Below are 17,898 nucleotides of genomic sequence, written 5' to 3' on the forward strand. Positions count from 1 at the left end.
TAACTCATAATTAATTGTTGTCAGGTTATTATCATTGATTGTCTAAGAACACTGTCATACTGAATACGTTTCAATTACATTTTCACGGTACTAACCCTTTTCAAAAAATATAAATAAAAGTACATAGTGTATCAAATTATGTCGCGATAATTCGACATAAGTGGTCTCGTTTGCATGTTTGCGACTTCGGGGCTTAAGTATTTTCGTGAAATTGGGGCTTCGTACGACGCAGCCAATGGCGACGTCGGACGACGTTTACCTTTGATGATTGGTCTATTGTAATCTGTTGCTTGTGATGGCCGTTCAAATTTCAATGAATCCCATCTGCATATCACTTCAAGAAGTTGTGTTACACAGGAATGTTTCTAACTTAAGCCGTGTTGGTTTTAAATAAATAAATCATTACTGTCCATATGTTCAACAAATACAATCCACGAGTTAACATACACTTCTGGTAAGACTGACTGCAAGTGCATGTGTATTTTCTGGATGAACCTGACTCGCACCAGGAGATTTAGATATATTCAGCTCGTGCATTTCTTTCTCTACTTATTTAAGTGTTACAACTGTATACTCATAACTGAATATTCTCTTCTCATATTCAACATCATTTTTTGATAATACTACAGAAGAACCGGTAAAATTTTTCTACTCCCTCCCCATTGTTACTAGGAAGATGTCCATTTTTATGTTCACTATCCCCAAAAGTTGACTTCGTTTTACTGTGTTGCCAACCATATTTCGAGAGTGTCTATGGAAATTACTCCGGTTCACTGCTCAACACTGTGAACGGTTAAAGAGGACTGTATGCTTTATCTGCTGTAAAATTCCCTTCAAATGACTATAGTGTTGGTCAATCCAGATCGCTTTGTTAATATCTTTCGGGATACCTTCGGAAAACTCAAACAAATTTCTTCAACTAGACTGACAGATATATGCTCAGATGAGGACTATATTGTTAATAATGAAAGATTTGAAGGTGATGTGCATGAAGGCTGGATGTTTTGTTTGGGTAGTTGTCTTGGCATATTTTTCATACTTGAAACATTACAATCAATTTAAGTTGTTGTTCTTAATTTTAAAATATTTAGACGCTTCGCGATTTTCTGACATTGTTAAACTGCAGTAATTCATAGTTATTTCAGTAGTAGGAGAGGACCCTTCAATAAATCTGAAGAAAGCAATACATAGGAAGCTTGAATTTCACTTAATTGTTTACAAGTCTTATGACACCATAGCAGGGGTTCATTCTCGTCAAAATAGTGAGCGACGGTTAATAATCATTACCTTTCATTGAACAGCTTATGTTCTTCTTTTAACTTGTTCGCCTTAGGTACAATATTGTTCCTGTTTTGGTATTTCCCTTAATATATGTCAAAACATCCAAACAAATGCACATTTTGTCAGCATGTTATGACTTTTTTGGGGCTGAAATTAATCGGCAATATAATGTCAAAGGGAGGTCACTGCGTAAAAATATTTTGTTAAATATTGATAGTTGTATGTAATCTTTTCTGTAACTTGCGGTGGTGTTTACCCATAATACATCGCTCTGCCACGTTCGGGCAAAATATTGCGTATTTACCGGCGAAATAACAAATATTTTTCACTGATTCTGTCATAGACATGGGAGGGTCTCAGAGTTCTGAAGTTCCCGGAGGAGGAACGGAGGGTTATCATGTGTTGCGGGTAAATTTACTGAATCAGATATTTAGTTCGTGCAGAAAATGTAGCGTTGACATTCTGTCGCGTCTGTTTTCGATTGATGCGTGTGTAGTGGGTGGGGTATCTGTCAAATTTCCAAAACATGAATTTTCATGTTTGTTGCAAGTTGATAATGTTTGGTTATTGTTCGTTTTACAGGTTCAAGACAACTCACCTGGTTATGCCGCTGGACTTGAGGCTTTCTTTGACTTCATTGTCGCAATTGGAAATACAAGATTGGTAATTAATTGTTATTATTTGTGTGATCAATATATAGTTCTCGTAAATACAATCATAACAACTCAGCCATGGCCAAAGTGTTCCGATTGTTGTAAAACTGTGAACTGCAGCCTTGCAGGACATAAGCGGTGCCCATGCAGCATGCACTGTAATAAATCAAGCACATCCAGTGGTGCGACAACAAATCCACAAAATAGGGCAGCAGTCACAGCCCATTCAACACCTTGCTAATTAATACAGAATTTTATTGCTTTCACGAATTAACAATGACAACCTTTAACTTTTATGTCTCTTGTTAGCAAAAACAATTGTAATATTTAGCTCAACGGCTTTGGTCCTACTAAACACTGCAAAGCCTAGCAAAGTCAAGCAAAGTCATGTTTTTTTTAACAAAGTAAGTTTAGTAGGACTTATAATCGTTATTTAATCCCGAAAAGATGACTTTGTCATATTAATGACTTATTGTGAACGAGAATAAGGCATATTTGCATGATATCTGCATGATACAATATCTGAGTCAAGCAAAGTCGCGTAAATTGAAGCAAAGTCAGTTTTATTTTGTACAAAGTCAATGACTTAACACGCATAAGTAATATTGAAATACAAAAAGATGTCTTTGTTGAATAAATGACTTTATGAGAAATAAAATACCGTATACTTTCACGATACAATTTCTAATCAAAGATACGTCTAGCAAAGTCAAGCAAAGCCTAGCAAAGTCAGACTTATTTTAAACCTAGTCAATGAATTAACACTCATAAGTAAGATTTAAATGTTAAAAAAGATGTCTTTGTTGGATAATTGTTCTTATGGGAACAAAAAATATGTACACTCCACGCGGAACTACCACTTTCCTCGGTGACTTAGAGGCGTTTTTAATTTATTGCGGATTTCCGCCGAGTACGCAACCTTTTTCCTCGCTAAATTTCACCGAGTTGCACCGAGTTAATCGTTATCTATGGAGGGTTTTATTGCCGGTAGCGCCGGTGATCGTATCGATTTATTGACCTAATCGCGGAACTCCGCGTTTTGTGCATAGCTACTACAGTACATTGCTTCTGTTTAAGACAGTATGGAATAATTAGAAAATTAATTTTTCAAAGTACAGTATGTTTCTTTTTAAAAACAATTATCGAAAATTTCCATATCAACTTTCATCAGCATCGTCTAACAACTGTTGTTTTTCACATTATGAAATTAAAAGATATACCATAGCGTGCGTTTGTGTTTGTTATTGTCATCTTTCTCTTACTATATTAAGGTGTTGAGAACTTAATTAGATTGGAGTAATGAAGGTGTTGAGAACTTTGTAAGTGTGAATATTTTTCGGTCTTTTTTTCCTAATTTGCATTTTACCTGACTTATTAATTTATCCGTAGTTATCAATGGTTCTAAACTTATTTATTACGCATATAAGTGTAAATCCTTCATCAAGTTCATTAAAATCCCATTAAACACCATTTTATACATGCATTGAAAGGAATAACACATTCTATCGGCTCAGATCAAACAGCCACACTGTGTGACGTCACATAACTCACAGTTTTACCACGAGGATCTCATGGAGAGCATGTATATTGTTATGCAGGATTAATGGGCCTGAGTGGTGTTTTCGAATGTAACTGAAGTATTGCATTTCCAACTTTAATTCATCACATTAATTAGTTACCTATATCATTGAATGTGTTGACTTTTATTGATGATTCACTGTACATGTAGAATTGTTTCTTACAGTCTATAAGTGTGGTACAAGTTTTAAAGTTTATAGGCAGATCGTTTTACAAAAATGTCATGTCTTTGTTTTCTTAATCCCTTGATTGCCCTTGTTGTTTTTTTAATCCTCCAATAAATATTTCACACTTCCACTTTCTACATGCAATACATTGTTTAGGATGGGTATTTACTAATTAACTTGTCACAGTGGTGTACGTATACGGTTAGGTAATCTAGCCAGAATAAAAGATGAAAATCAATAATCTTCGTCTGTGAAACTTGGTAAGTGTGAAAGTTACGATTGATGTCCTTTGGGTGTCCGAAAATTAGGTACGCGAAATAAATTATTTTTATGAACAATTACGGGTGTAGCAAAAATTATGAAATAAATTTAACAAAATTAGATACAGTGGGAGATTCTTATCGGTTTTCCTCCGAGTTTCGCGGTGTTTTTACCTCCGAGTAACGCGGCGATTGTAATTATGCGGTCCACTGATTAGCCTCGGTGGGTGACCGAGTAAAAACGCCGAGGAAAGAGGATTATGATCAATTGGATGTCGTGTCCGCGATGACCAAAATCGGCCAAGGATAACGGAAAGTGGTAGTTCCGCGTGGAGTGTACTGTACATGCATGCTACAATATCTAACTCGAGCTATGTCGAGCACGGTCGAGCCGAAGCAAAGTCTAGTAAAGCCTAGCAAAGTCAGATATATTCTGAACAAAGTCTGATTTATTCTGAACAAAGTCAATATATTAACACTCAGAAGTAATATTCTAATACAAAATACAGAAGGATGTCTTTGTTGAATAATTTAACTTATTGGAACGAAAATTTGGCATACTTGCATGCTACAATATCAAATTCAAGTTAAGTCTAGCAAGGTCTAGCAAAACCTAGCAAAGCCTAGCAAATTCAGATTTATTCTGAACAAAGTCAATATATTAACACTCAGAAGTAATATTCAAATACAAAAGGATGTCTTTGTTGAATAATTGACTTTATTGGAACGAAAATTTGCCATACTTGCATGCTACAATATCAAATTCAAGTTACGTCGAGCAAGGTCTAGCAAAGTCTAGCAAAGTCAGGGATATTTTGAACAAAGTCAAAGAATTAACACTCATAAGTAAGATTTAAATCTAAAAGTTGTCTTTATTGAGTAATTGTTGTTATGGGAATGAACAGTAGCCATACCTGCATGCTACAATATCAAATTCAATCTACATTGAGCAAGGTCGAGCCGAAGCATAGTCTAGCAAAGCCTAGCAAAGTCAGATATATTCCCAACAAAGTCAATATATTAACATTTTTAAGTAATATTTTAATACAAAAGGATGTCTTTGTTGAATAAAAGACTTTATGAGAACGAAAATACTTGCATGACAATTTAACACAATATTTGCAATAAATTATACATTTTTCCAGCAAAATATATAAAACTTAAAAAAATAAATATAAATACATAACAATAAAACAGACTTTGCTTGACTTTGCTAGGTTTTCATAGGCTTTCCTCGTTTTTCCTGGATTTTTCAATCTTGAAGTAATGTAATTTTACAAATTTAACACAATATTTGCAATAAATTAAATACATTTTTCCAACAAAATATATAGAAATAAATACAAATAAATAAAAATACAACTGACTTTGCTAGGTTTTCATAGGCTTTGCTAGACTTTGCTGGACTTTACAATCTTGAAGTAATGTAATTTTACAAATTTAACACAATATTTGCAATAAATTATACATTTTTCCAACAAAATATATAGAAATAAATACAAATAAATAAAAATACAACTGACTTTGCTAGGTTTTCATAGGCTTTGCTAGACTTTGCTGGACTTTACAATCTTGAAGTAATGTAATTTTACAAATTTAACACAATATTTGCAATAAATTATACATTTTTCCAACAAAATATATAAAGATAAATACAAATAAATAAAAATACAACTGACTTTGCTAGGTTTTCATAGGCTTTGCTAGGTTTTGCTGGACTTTACAATCTTGAAGTAATGTAGTTTTACAAATTTAACACAATATTTGCAATAAATTAAATACATTTTTCCAACAAAATATATAAAAATAAAATAAATACAAATAAATAAAAATACAACTGACTTTGCTAGGTTTTCATAGGCTTTGCTAGGCTTTTCTAGGTTTTGCTGGACTTTACAATCTTGAAGTAATGTAATTTTACAAATTTAACACAATATTTGCAATAAATTATCCATTTTTCCAACTAAATATATATAAAACTCATAAAAATAAATAAAAATACAGCTGACTTTGCTTGACTTTGCTAGGCTTTGCTTGACTTTGCTAGCTTGACTTTGCTAGGCTTTGCTTGACTTTGCTAGGCTTTGCTTGACTTTGCTAGGCTTTGCAGTGTTTAGTAGGACCCCAAATATTGTGTTAAATTTGTAAAATAACATACAAGTTACAAATGTATATCTTACATAAAAATATAAAATCTATTTGCTATACATACATGACTAAATTGGTCTAAAATTAAATTTGTATCCATGCATATTATTTGTTTAATCTCACAGAATCAAGATAATGACACACTCAAGGAGCTTTTGAAGTCGAACATTGGAAAGCCAGTCCAAATGACCGTGTACAGCAGTAAGACCCAGGCAGTAAGAGAGGTCGTTATCTCGCCCAGCACATCATGGGGAGGGCAGGGACTTCTTGGTGTCAGCATTAGATTCTGCTCCTTTGAGGGGGCAAATGAAAATGTCTGGCATGTGCTGGTAGGTTTAATGTTTCAATGCAGAGTTCACAAAACTTGTCTTACCCACCATCAAGTCAAGTAGAAATTGATTTGGTCTGGTTATACAATTGCCAAATTCAACATAGGCAAATAATCAGAAGTATTGAAAATGAGGTTACGATTTGATTAAAGCTGTAATGTCAATTTCAATGTCCATTAATTCATAATTTTTCTTTTTTTCGAAAGTCAACTTGTCAAACCATATATGGAATGAAATAACAGTTGACTACATGTTTATCAACTGCAGTAAAAGGTGTTCTTATTCATAATAAGAAGTTCATTTATAATCCATTTAAAACTAATTTCTCATTTGCGCTGTAAGACCCGTAGTCTGTTACTTATGTTAACACAATGCAGTCTTTTTATATGTTTCGGGCTGACCATTCCTGGTTAGGCAAGCTGCTTTCAAACTGTACTTGCCTTTTTTACTGGTGTATGAAATTCAGCAAAAAAGCTGTTTATATATAAAGATCGCCTTTTATAAAGATTGTTTAACTTTCTTCTTTACAGGAAGTACAGCCCAATTCTCCCGCGGACTTGGCCGGTCTTAAGTCCAACACTGACTATATCATTGGGGCTGACTCCATTCTACATGAGGTTGGTTTCAGTGTTTGACACTTACTGTTTTTTGTATCAGAATCTGTCATACTACCCTCTTACAAATGGTATATGACTCTGAGTCCAACAATTTTAGTTTCAACACAAGGATTTTAGAAATTAACAAGAATACAAGTGGAGATCTGAAATAGCGTTTCTTGTTATTGTTTCCCTTGGCATCAGTCATCGAAATAAGACATTTGGATGAACAAATTTTTGAACAAGCCCTGCTATATTTTAATATTATAAAATTTAGAATTTGAGCAAGCCTGGAAGACATTTTACCAGTGCAGGGCTTGCAGGCTTGTGTTAATTTTGACCACTGTTGCATGAACTCTGAAGGACTCCCAAGTTGAAATTATATTCATTGGCCACAGTCTCCCTTGAGTGTTGAAACAAGGAGTTATGAAAAATTGCTAGAGCTCCGGTCTGGGCCAGAGATATTGCCAAACGTTTTGTATAGAAGAATTTAGAAAGCCTCTGACTAGACCAACAGCCAAAGTTCGATTAAGTCATTGGTTGGTTTTGAGTCAAACTGAGTCAAACAAGTAACGCAATGGCTTCAAATGAAAACTTCAACTAAACACAAAAGAAAGTTGGTTTTTATTTTTTTGCTTCAGGCCTAAAAGAAATAGTTATGTTTCATCTTACGGGCTCAAAATACATAGGGTCTGGTCTGTTGGTAGAGATTTTCTAAAATAAATAGAAATCCAGGAAAGCTCAGATAGTTACAAAATTTTACAAAGTAATTTACACGGCTTTGTACTTTTCCAAATTCCAATTTCAGAGAAAGTTTAAAATAGTTTGTTTTAGATAAATGTTTAAGTGTTAGTCAGTGTTTCCAAGAGCTCATAATCGGAAGCCCCAGATACACTTCTGTGCTGTGCTACATTCTGTTCCACAATTTGGCTAGGAAAATCTCGTAATCATGAATTATAAATGTGGCAGGTTCACTGGTTTCACTATCAAACTCTCTGAAAATCTGACACTTACACGTGCACAGACAATCATACATTTTTTTTTTCGTAGGAAACATAGTCTGTAGAAAGCTCTAATTAAACCCATTCCTCCTGAGCACTACAAATTTTAAACCAGCAACTTTATTTATAGTCTTAGACCACTCGTCTGCAGAGACAGTACAGGGTTATTGAAGAGTATTTTTCTTTACTTTCTATTTCATTGAACAAGAGTTGTCACCCCTGCCTCATTCATACCTATTATAAAAGGTTAAAGAAAGTACTGTGGTTGCCAATGATGCCAAGAGCTTAATTTATATAAATTGTTTAGACCTTCGTCTAACATCATTATACCATCATTCATATTTCAGTCAGAGGACTTGTTTACCCTTATCGAGTCTCACGAAAGTAAACCATTGAAGCTTTATGTGTATAACAGCGAGTCAGATTCCTGTCGAGAGATCACCATCACCCCGAACTCTGCCTGGGGAGGGGAAGGCAGGTAATGAATTTTTTTTGTTTATGCTATTTTTTTGCACAATTGTGATGGCAGCTATGCTGAATTACTCTCAAGTCTGTTTCCTTGGCAAAACCAGTGCCTTACCTTCTTTGAGAAGCCATTAGAAAGTAACCTTGTTTGGGATCAAACCCATGACCCCTTGGCTGAGAGAAAGAGACCTTTACCACTAGACCACTTTCACTCGGTCTTTTATATTGCCTTAGTTCAGGCAGTACTAGTTACTGTGCATGTGAAAACATAAAAAATCTTGTAAAACTCCAGCAGTAGCAACTTTTATAGTGATTTATATTTACACTATATGTTGAGCCTGTAACTGTATAGAAATTGCATTAATTAAGTGCATTAATTAATTGAGCTTTACAAAATGAAAGAAATAAACGCTTAAGGAAAAAAACACTTGTCATAATGATTTTATGTTTCCCTGATTGTATTGTTCATGTTGCATCATTTCAGCCTTGGTTGTGGAATAGGCTATGGGTACCTGCACAGAATACCAAAGTGCCAGTTTCCCACCTCTGCAGACTTTAAACTGCCACTGGGGGCACCACAGATGTCCAGTGGAACTGACGGTTTTTCACATGTGAGTGATTGAGATTGCTCAGATAGAAATTAATGTATGTTCTGAATTGTATCAGCTCTTTTCGTGCACAGTTTTGGAATGAGACAATATTTGATTAAAACATTAAGGAAAGCATTGTGATAAGCTTAAATTTGTTCTATAAACTTTTCAGTATGATTTTTCACCATTCTGGAAATGAGGCCGGGGCAATTTGTGACTAGGAAAAATGCATAATGACGAAAATTGGGAATTTGTTCTTGCCTAGAAATGAATAAAAACGCTTAAGAAATTAACAGAAAGAGTATCATGGGAGAATAACTATTATAAATTAAATTTTCAAAACATAAAATTGGTAATTTCATTTTCACATTCGGGAAAAAATGGCATAATATTTATATCCAGCTAAAACCTTATTCATGTGCACTTATTGAAAATATCCAATTTATGTACTCATAAAAACATTCTTGCAAGTAAAGTTTAAACAGAACTAAAATTTCATCAAAGTTGTCCTATTTACTGAATTATGTATAGTTTCATCATAAGTATATAATGCATAATAACATGCATAAAAATTCTGTATTTTAATGTATAAATGGTATGCTTTTTCAGGTCCCGTTGAGTAATACTCCTGCAGGGGCCACCCAGGGCATGGCTAATCTCTCATTAAACACTGGTAGGAATTTATTACTCTGTATATCTGTGCTTGCTATAAATTGTCACAATATCAGTTTACATCTTTAATATGTTTGATGTATCATGAAGACAAAGAAGTAAATGTATTTTAGACGTGTGATTAGCTGTAAATCGTATATCATCTACATTGTATGTACAGACTTGATTGTGTGACATAAAACATCCCTATGTGTCCTTAGAAATTTCACTGAGTTAAGGCCTGGAGTTCGACGGATAAAAATGATCCATAAAATTTGTACCTACACAGTCAGAAGTTTTGCAAATGTGTACATGTATGTGATTATACATGTATATAAAAAAATATGTGGATCAGAATCAATACTTCAATCACCATAATCTTAAAGGAGTCAATTAGCCCAATTTACTAATCCCCAGTAAGTGATTGTTAATCAAGGAAATTATCCAGATTTTTTAACTCCTCTTTCACATAAGCATGACTCGGGTCTTTCTTGCCTCCAGTGGTCACCATTTGTCGATTTGTTCATGCAAAATGAATGCAAATTTTATCGTACAGGAAATCAAGTTAAAATGTAAATATATTGATATATAAGCAGTGATTTTTTTTTGGAAAAATTTATACCGCCTGTGCCAGATTGGGAAAAAAAGACTTAGTCCAGATTGGGAAAAATACAAAATCAGAAGAAAGCAAATATAATGGCAAATATACATGTTTCCACCTTCTTATGCATACACTATTCTGTGAAAGAGTTAGTCTTGTCAAGATTTTGTTTGTTTTTCAAGAAATTCATATTTTTTTATTCATCAACATAATCTGCATTTATCAAATTGGGATTTTTTTATAATTTTGGGGGAAAGATGGAAATTTTTTCGCAAGGGGAAACAGCCTTTAGAAGGCAGTAAATTGCACCAAGCAAATTGACTGGTTAGTGAAAAATTGTAGCAGACAGCTAAACTAGTACACACTTGGATGTTTTTATCTTGAATTATTGCAGGTACTCCGACCATTCCTGTGATCCCCTCAGCCCCACCAGCTGGTTTACAAGGAGCACCAGGGTTCCCAAACCAGCCTGCCCCTCTCCCAAACTTCTCACATACTACAACACCCGTAGCTGGTAAGTCTTGTGATGGGATTTTGATATCATTGAATTTATTAAGGGATCCTTCTTTAAAATCTTGAGCTGGGATCTTAAAAGACTGTATTAAGGCGTAACCCTATAATTCTTAATTTTTGGTTACAGAAAAATCTCGAGAAACCATTTGCCTAATAAAAAAAAGATGATTTTCAGACCTATGTTTTTGGGAGTCAGACCAACATATTATTTTGTTATGCCTAAGCTAAAGCGAATTAGTTGTGAAAAAAGTTTTTAAGTATTTATGTTTAAATATTGTTCCATGTGTCTTTAAAATTGGTAAGTAACAAGTTGTCAATGAACTATCAGTTTACCAATAATTTGATAACCTGCATAATTCAATTCTAAAAAGGCAGAAGGGTGCCATTGCTGGTCTTCAAGCTTTAAGAGGGATGTTTCAAAAAGGGCAGAAGCATCACTCTCATAACTTTTCAGCTAAACCCCTATTACATTATAAAAAAAGATAATGGAAAAAACCTTGCTGGAGCCCCAACAATTATATTCAATGGGACGGTGCATTTTAGTTTGATAACTGGGTGCAAGTATTTCCAGTGTTCAGTTTGTGATTTCATGGATAACAAATGAAATAAAGTGTACTTCATCATTTTTTGGAAATCTTCAAGGGTTAAAAGATTTCCAAGGGTTAAATTGATATTTGTTTCAAGCCATTGTACATTTACTGGAAGAACTATATTACTGAATTTGTCTCTCTCCTTTAGGTGTGCCATTTACCAGTAGCATGCCAGGTTTGGGTACGTTACCTGGACCATTACCACCGCTGCAAGCACCGTTATCAATACCAGGCATGCCTCAAATATCTATGCCACCATTTACAACTGGTAAGTCATCGTTGTTTATCAAAGTGCACATGGAAAAATTGACAATTTATCACCCAAGGGACATTACCGCTGCTATAATCACTGTTAACAATACCAGGCATGCCTCAAATAACTATGAAACTGTTTACTACTGGTAAGTATAGGCTATTGTCAGTTGACTAGAAATAATTGACAATTTAGTACCCCAGACTTTTACCGCTACGAGCATAATACATGGAATTCCTCCGCTATCTCCACCACCATTTACTATTTGTAGGTGATGAAGGTTTATCAAAATGCCTAAAAGAAATTGCTTTTAAGTCATTATCATCTTCTAATGATCATGTTATGCCCTGCGGCCATAACCACTACTAAAAGTACCTTTGTCAATACCAAGCATCTTTCTACCTTCTCTTTCTATTGGTTAGAGTTAGCAATATAGAGTTTTAACCAGTACACTTTCAGTGTAACACAATGGGCAGATTATTCAAAACTTTGTTAAAGTTAACAACATGATTCACAACATCGTTGTTAACTTTTAATCATGAACTATTTAATGATAGGCCCACCTTTATTCATAAACAAGCACAGCTGAAACATTCGTCACAAATCTTGGCAGAAATGTAACAGATCGCAAGTGTATCCACTCAACTTCAAGAGGAGAATTGAAAATTAACAAATACAAAGTTAACAATGTTGTTAACTTGAACCAAGTTCTGAACAATCTGCCCATTGAAATGTTACAGGTGAAATGTACAAAATTGCGTAATTGGTTACAAAATGAATATGATGAAATAAAAACTCCAGATGAAATAAAAAAACATACCGGACTATGTCACAACAAGATGAATTGAAGATACTACATACTGCATATTAAACAATTAAATGCATGCATCAATATAATATAAAAATATATTGGTATACCCATTGGCTTGATCGGTTAGAAAAATAAGAGTTCTATGACATTTTGAATATATATCATAATGATTTTTTTTTTATTAATAAAAACTTCAATGCATATCCCTTGTTTACCTGGCTGCCCGTGAAAAAATGCCCCATTTGCAGTTTATATCGCCGATGACGTTGACTTTCGTTCCAACGCTGACTTTTGATAAATAGTTTGCCAATATTGTCAGTGTACATAGTTACTGTATTTTGTGTCGCCCGTGAAGCATGGCAGACACATTGGTATTACTTTGTCCTGCACCATTGTCCCAGTTGTCCGCGTCATATTCGTTTCCGAACAATTAATTTTGATAGACTTCTTTTAATGTGGAGTCCTCAAAGTTGGTATGCACACGTTCATGGGCCAAAGTTACTGATTATTGGACCACTTGGTAAAGGTCACTGTGACCTTTCTAAAAATGGATTGGCACTCAATACAGATGACACGTACGATTCAGGTCATTCTAGTTAGGCATAAAAAAAAAAATTGTTTGGTTAGGGTTACTTCCTTTTCAAAAATAGGTAGGGTAGGTAGGCTTTTTTTATTTATTATTTTTTTTTATTAGGCTTTATATAAGAATGTCATTTTCATCATTGGAGAATGGTGTTAAAGTTATCTTCTATATAAGCAATTAAGGTTTTTAACTACATATTTTTTTTTTAGTTTTTCATTTTTTTTTCAAACTGACTATAAAACGTTAGGGTCGGCGCCTATTCCGTAGGTAGGGTCGGGTAACCCGAACCAAATGTATTTTTTTTTAGGCCTTAGCATTATAGTGTACTATTTCATGTTATGCCTAAAATTGAAACATTCCTTTTCAGGTTCAACCACTCAGTTCCCAGGGGGATTTCCTATGCCAGCGACATTACCAGGTGTAACACTGCCCAATATGACCATGCCCGGAGTCACAATACCTGGTATGAGCATGCCTATCCAGCCCGCTACTCTCCCGACTACATCGCCTGCATTGTCAGGTAGGTTGAATAATGTAACACAGTCCTTGTTATAAGCTGGAGATAACATTTGTCTGCGGATTTTCACAGAACTAATGTCTCCAGGGACCCTGGAACAAAAAACAACATCAATGCTTTTTCTTTTAACTGATTAACAAAAGTTAAATTGTTGATTTAGGTTTTTACATTATTTGTTGATAGTTGACTTGATTTGTTGACTTTCAGTTTGCCCTCAAAGAGCTTATTAAAAGCCAGTTTTAGGCTCTGCTTCACCCAATTCTCGTAACTCCAACAAGAAACCTGTTGAATCCTGAAATCAATGGATGAAAGTGCACATATTCAAACTGCCTTTTTATTTAATGTCTCTTAGAACGTTTTCGCTCATACTAAGTGTACAAATTGATTTTTTTTACCCTGTTAGCCAATGTGGTGTTTGAGACATCTGTAACCTGAACCAGATTCGGTAGCCGAGCAGTTTACAGAAAAGTACAGAACATCTTTGTGAATACTTTAAACGATTCAAGATAAGGAATGAAGTTTTAAAGGGTTAACAAAGAAACCGAAATAGGTGGTTATAAGCCCAAGAGCATGCAATGCTGTATCGTTCCATAAACAAATGCAGCGTTTAATTCCCCTTTGTTGTCAAGCGAGATCACTGCATTGGAAAACAGTCATACAGTTGAGAAATTACCTAAAATTCAGTCAACAGTATTGAGGTAAACATTGACCTGACCTTTATTAAGTCAATAATCTTTACATCTTTATGTCAGGAGTTTGTCATAGCCCAGGGCCAGTATTCAATATTGATCTCATCCTTATCCTTAGACATTCCTCAGTGATTCCACTCAGCCTATTGGTCAGCTAAATATACAGGCCAATCAAAACACTTAGATTCTAATTTTAAATCTAAGTTCAATCTAAGTTGGTTATTGAATACCACCCCAGGTCTATTTTTTTCATCACCTCAGCCGATCAGGCTACCATTAATTTTGCACACTGCATAACCCTGAACATGTACTAACTTCAAACCACAGGACCAGGAATGGCGCCACAAGGAAGCACTGGAGCAAATGCTGGAGCAGCCACTGCCCCTTGGAGCCCGCAGTCCAATATGCAAGCGGAACCACTCTTACCTAATCAAGGGGCACAACCCAGTGATCAAGGGACATCACTCCAGCAGACCAATACAGGGGAAACAACTGAGTCAAAACCTGTTACTGTTGAAGATGGAGCTGCAGCTTCATAAACATTTAGAAAATAGGATTAATTTAATGGATACTTTATTATTTTGTAAGTAATTGTCTACTAAAAATGATGTTAAATTTGATACTTTATTTATGCATTGTGATTTCATTATTTTCATGTCCCTAAACAGTATGTGCTATATTCTACATGTACATATGTAGTCAGCATGGGTTACGAATTAAGGGAATTAAGGTTGAACGAGATTTTTGTTTCAGATGAGTTGACATTTAGTTTTGAATAATTCTTTACTTAACTATTTGATTGTTTGAAGTTTTTTTTAAAAGACAGTCATTTTCTCAAGTCAAGATATTTTACAAAACAATTATATAAGGCACCCAGTACTATCAACAAGCATAATAAAAGTAGTTATCTATTGTGAACAAATTTGTTAAAATTCAGCTTCAGGGAATTATTTTGCATGAATGCCCCTTTTGAACTCACATATTTTTAAAACCATGGGTCGTGAGTCACAGTTATGTTTTGATCACAGATAACTGAAGATGCTCATGTTTAAGAATAAAAGTTCAAAAGTTAAAAACAAAACAAGGAGTATAGGACTCTGGTCAGAAGCAGACAGAATCATGGAGCTGTGGGCTGAATTATGTGCAGTTGAAATCTGTTCAGATTAGCCTTGGGAGGGTCGGGGATTCAAATTTGCTTCTGATGATAAATTTACCCCAAATTTATGCAAGTAGATGTATATACTTGCAAATACCCAAGTAAGGTAAATTTGCCCCTTGTTGCCAAGTAGGACTGTACCAGTTGTGCCCCATGTCTCAAGTAAGGTAAATTTGCACCTTGTTGCCAAGTAAAACTGTACCAGTTATGCCCCATGATTCAATTAAGCTTTATTTGCCTCTTGTTGCCAAGTAGGACTATACCATTTGTGCCCCATGTTCCAAGTGAGGTCATTGTGCCCCTGTGGGTATTTCATGTTGTGTAAACCCAGCATATATTACACCTGCCACCTATGAACTACATTTTACAACCAATATGATGTTTTCTATTGTAAATCAAAATGTAATTTATATATGAGTCGACTAGACCTGATATTGTCAGAAAAATTGCATGTTAAAGAATCATGAATTAAATTTTATTGAATGTCTGTTTTATGAGCTAAAGAATACTTAAGCCTTAGTAAGATGCATTGGTTATCATTTATCAATATTTTTAGTAGGATGCAACCTTCTTTATCACTTGTTATCACTACATATCAGATTGGCCAATTTTGATGTTTACAGTATTCCAAAATTTATTGGTTCAAAGTCTTTTCAAGTGGTAAGATTAAGCCAATATTGCATCGAATTGAGAAAACTTTTAAAATTAGCCCAAATCTTGGAAAGACCTGCATAATGTCAGCTGAATGATGGATCTCTGTTTTTAATAAAAGTGGTACCTCTTCAAGGGGCACTATATAGGTCTACACTTGATAGATGGACATGAGAAACATAATATTTTAATGCAGTATTATGTTTAACTCATTTGACTATATAATAATCAGAACAGAAAAAGCATATGATTTATGAACATAAAATAAAAGATTTGAGAAAAAATGAATAAACAGAAAATCTTCAGTTTGGAGCCCTGTTCACACTTTGTCCAGGAATTGGGAATGTACATATTTTATCTTAAGTTAAAACATTTGAAGGTTCTACCATATATCTGGCATAATATAACTTAAACATATGCTCATGTTTATCATTGGAGATTATAAAGACTGCTTTGCAATTAAAGCCATTTACGAATGTCTTTGATAATCTTTTGTGAATGTCCACAGTGGTTTTGAAACACAGTGGTTTCTGTGAATATGAGGGTTATATGTGGGATTTCTATAAACATGTATACAATATACTGAAGCATTTTTACTAAGTGAGAATTGGCTGATATATATGTAAATTCAACATATTTATTGACATTTTGATTTGTAAATATTTTGTTTCATACTTGAAAGATTATACTATCACTGTGTTATCAGATAGTTTGACTTGATACATGGCAAATGTTTCATGATAAGTTATGAAGAGGGAATATTTTGACCTCAATTGAAGTTTATTAAACATTAAGCCTTGATCACATTTGGTCATACTGCAGTAGTGTATCACTATATGTTAAAAGAACTGTTATCATCAAGATATATTTATTTAAAACGATATCTATATTTTGATAATATGAAATTAGTTATAGTTTTATGACATGAAGTAAAATCTTACTGAGTGAGCGTAGCGAAGAAGTCCTTCTGTATCATTATTTTTTTTTACTTCAGGTCATATAATTAACTTAGAACACAACCTTATTGGCTGACGCTTTATCAACACAAAATCTGATGCAGGGATTGTGTATTAGATGAGTGGCAGTAGGCGGACCTCTAAACACCCGCAAAAGTTGAAATTCTTAATGATTAAGCCTATATATTAATGATTGGCTATACCATTGGCTGAAAATGGAGGTTGTATTATAATGGTATTCAGTAAGAATTAACACTCCAAAAATATTTTTGACTAATAAATGCTCATTTTGAAAATAGAACCCTTTTATCAGTATTGAAAATAGCTTTAAATTCATAGTTTTAAAAACAGTGTTTTACAGTCTTTATGCCCTTTTGATTGAGAAACAGTATGTAAGCCTATTTGATTTAGGAACAGTCTATAAGTCTTTTTGATTAAGAAACAGTCCATAAGCCTTTTTTGATTAAGAAAAAGTCTATAAGCCTTTTAATTGAGAAACAGTCTATAAGCCTTTTTGATTGAGGAATTATCGGTGCAATACTATAAAATGTTCTGGAGTACTCTGTTTTCATCTATGTAGCTTTATACCAGAACATTAGAAACATGTTGTTTAATTGGATGCTTGTATTTTTAGGCAGATACTTTTACACATATTAGATCGAAGTTGACGTCTTTGTATATGCTGGATGTCGAATACTACATCAGTTCATTTTTATTTTATCTGCCTTTAAATCATTGCATACCTTTACGTCATAACATTAAAAACTTGATCACACACAAAAACACAGATCTGTTCACAATATGCATGTATACCACATGATACATAATTACATGCTTCGAATAAAGTAAAACTATTCAT

General features: G+C 34.1%; 1 protein-coding gene across 1 annotated transcript; it reads left to right on the top strand.

Annotated features, from left to right (window-relative positions):
• The first annotated feature begins 1,537 nt into the window (after window positions 1-1,537).
• On the top strand, window positions 1,538-17,895 carry LOC128240626 (Golgi reassembly-stacking protein 2-like). Its single transcript, XM_052957332.1, has 11 exons — window positions 1,538-1,689; window positions 1,864-1,944; window positions 6,213-6,416; window positions 6,947-7,033; window positions 8,361-8,491; window positions 8,963-9,089; window positions 9,678-9,741; window positions 10,715-10,834; window positions 11,572-11,691; window positions 13,438-13,590; window positions 14,604-17,895. Exons 1-11 carry the CDS (start codon window positions 1,627-1,629, stop codon window positions 14,813-14,815), a joined length of 1,362 nt encoding a protein of 453 aa, XP_052813292.1. The 5' UTR covers window positions 1,538-1,626; the 3' UTR covers window positions 14,816-17,895.
• Window positions 17,896-17,898: the final 3 nt, after the last annotated feature.

Source organism: Mya arenaria, chromosome 7 (assembly GCF_026914265.1).
Source record: "Mya arenaria isolate MELC-2E11 chromosome 7, ASM2691426v1".
Lineage (NCBI taxonomy): Eukaryota > Metazoa > Mollusca > Bivalvia > Myida > Myidae > Mya > Mya arenaria.

Excerpts from the sequence above, each read along its gene's own strand:
- LOC128240626 (XM_052957332.1), top strand. The coding sequence starts at position 1,627 with ATGGGAGGGTCTCAGAGTTCTGAAGTTCCCGGAGGAGGAACGGAGGGT. Across the intron at positions 1,690-1,863 it reads AGGGTTATCATGTGTTGCGG|GTTCAAGACAACTCACCTGG; the intron begins GTAAATTTACTG and ends TTCGTTTTACAG. Across the intron at positions 1,945-6,212 it reads CAATTGGAAATACAAGATTG|AATCAAGATAATGACACACT; the intron begins GTAATTAATTGT and ends TTAATCTCACAG.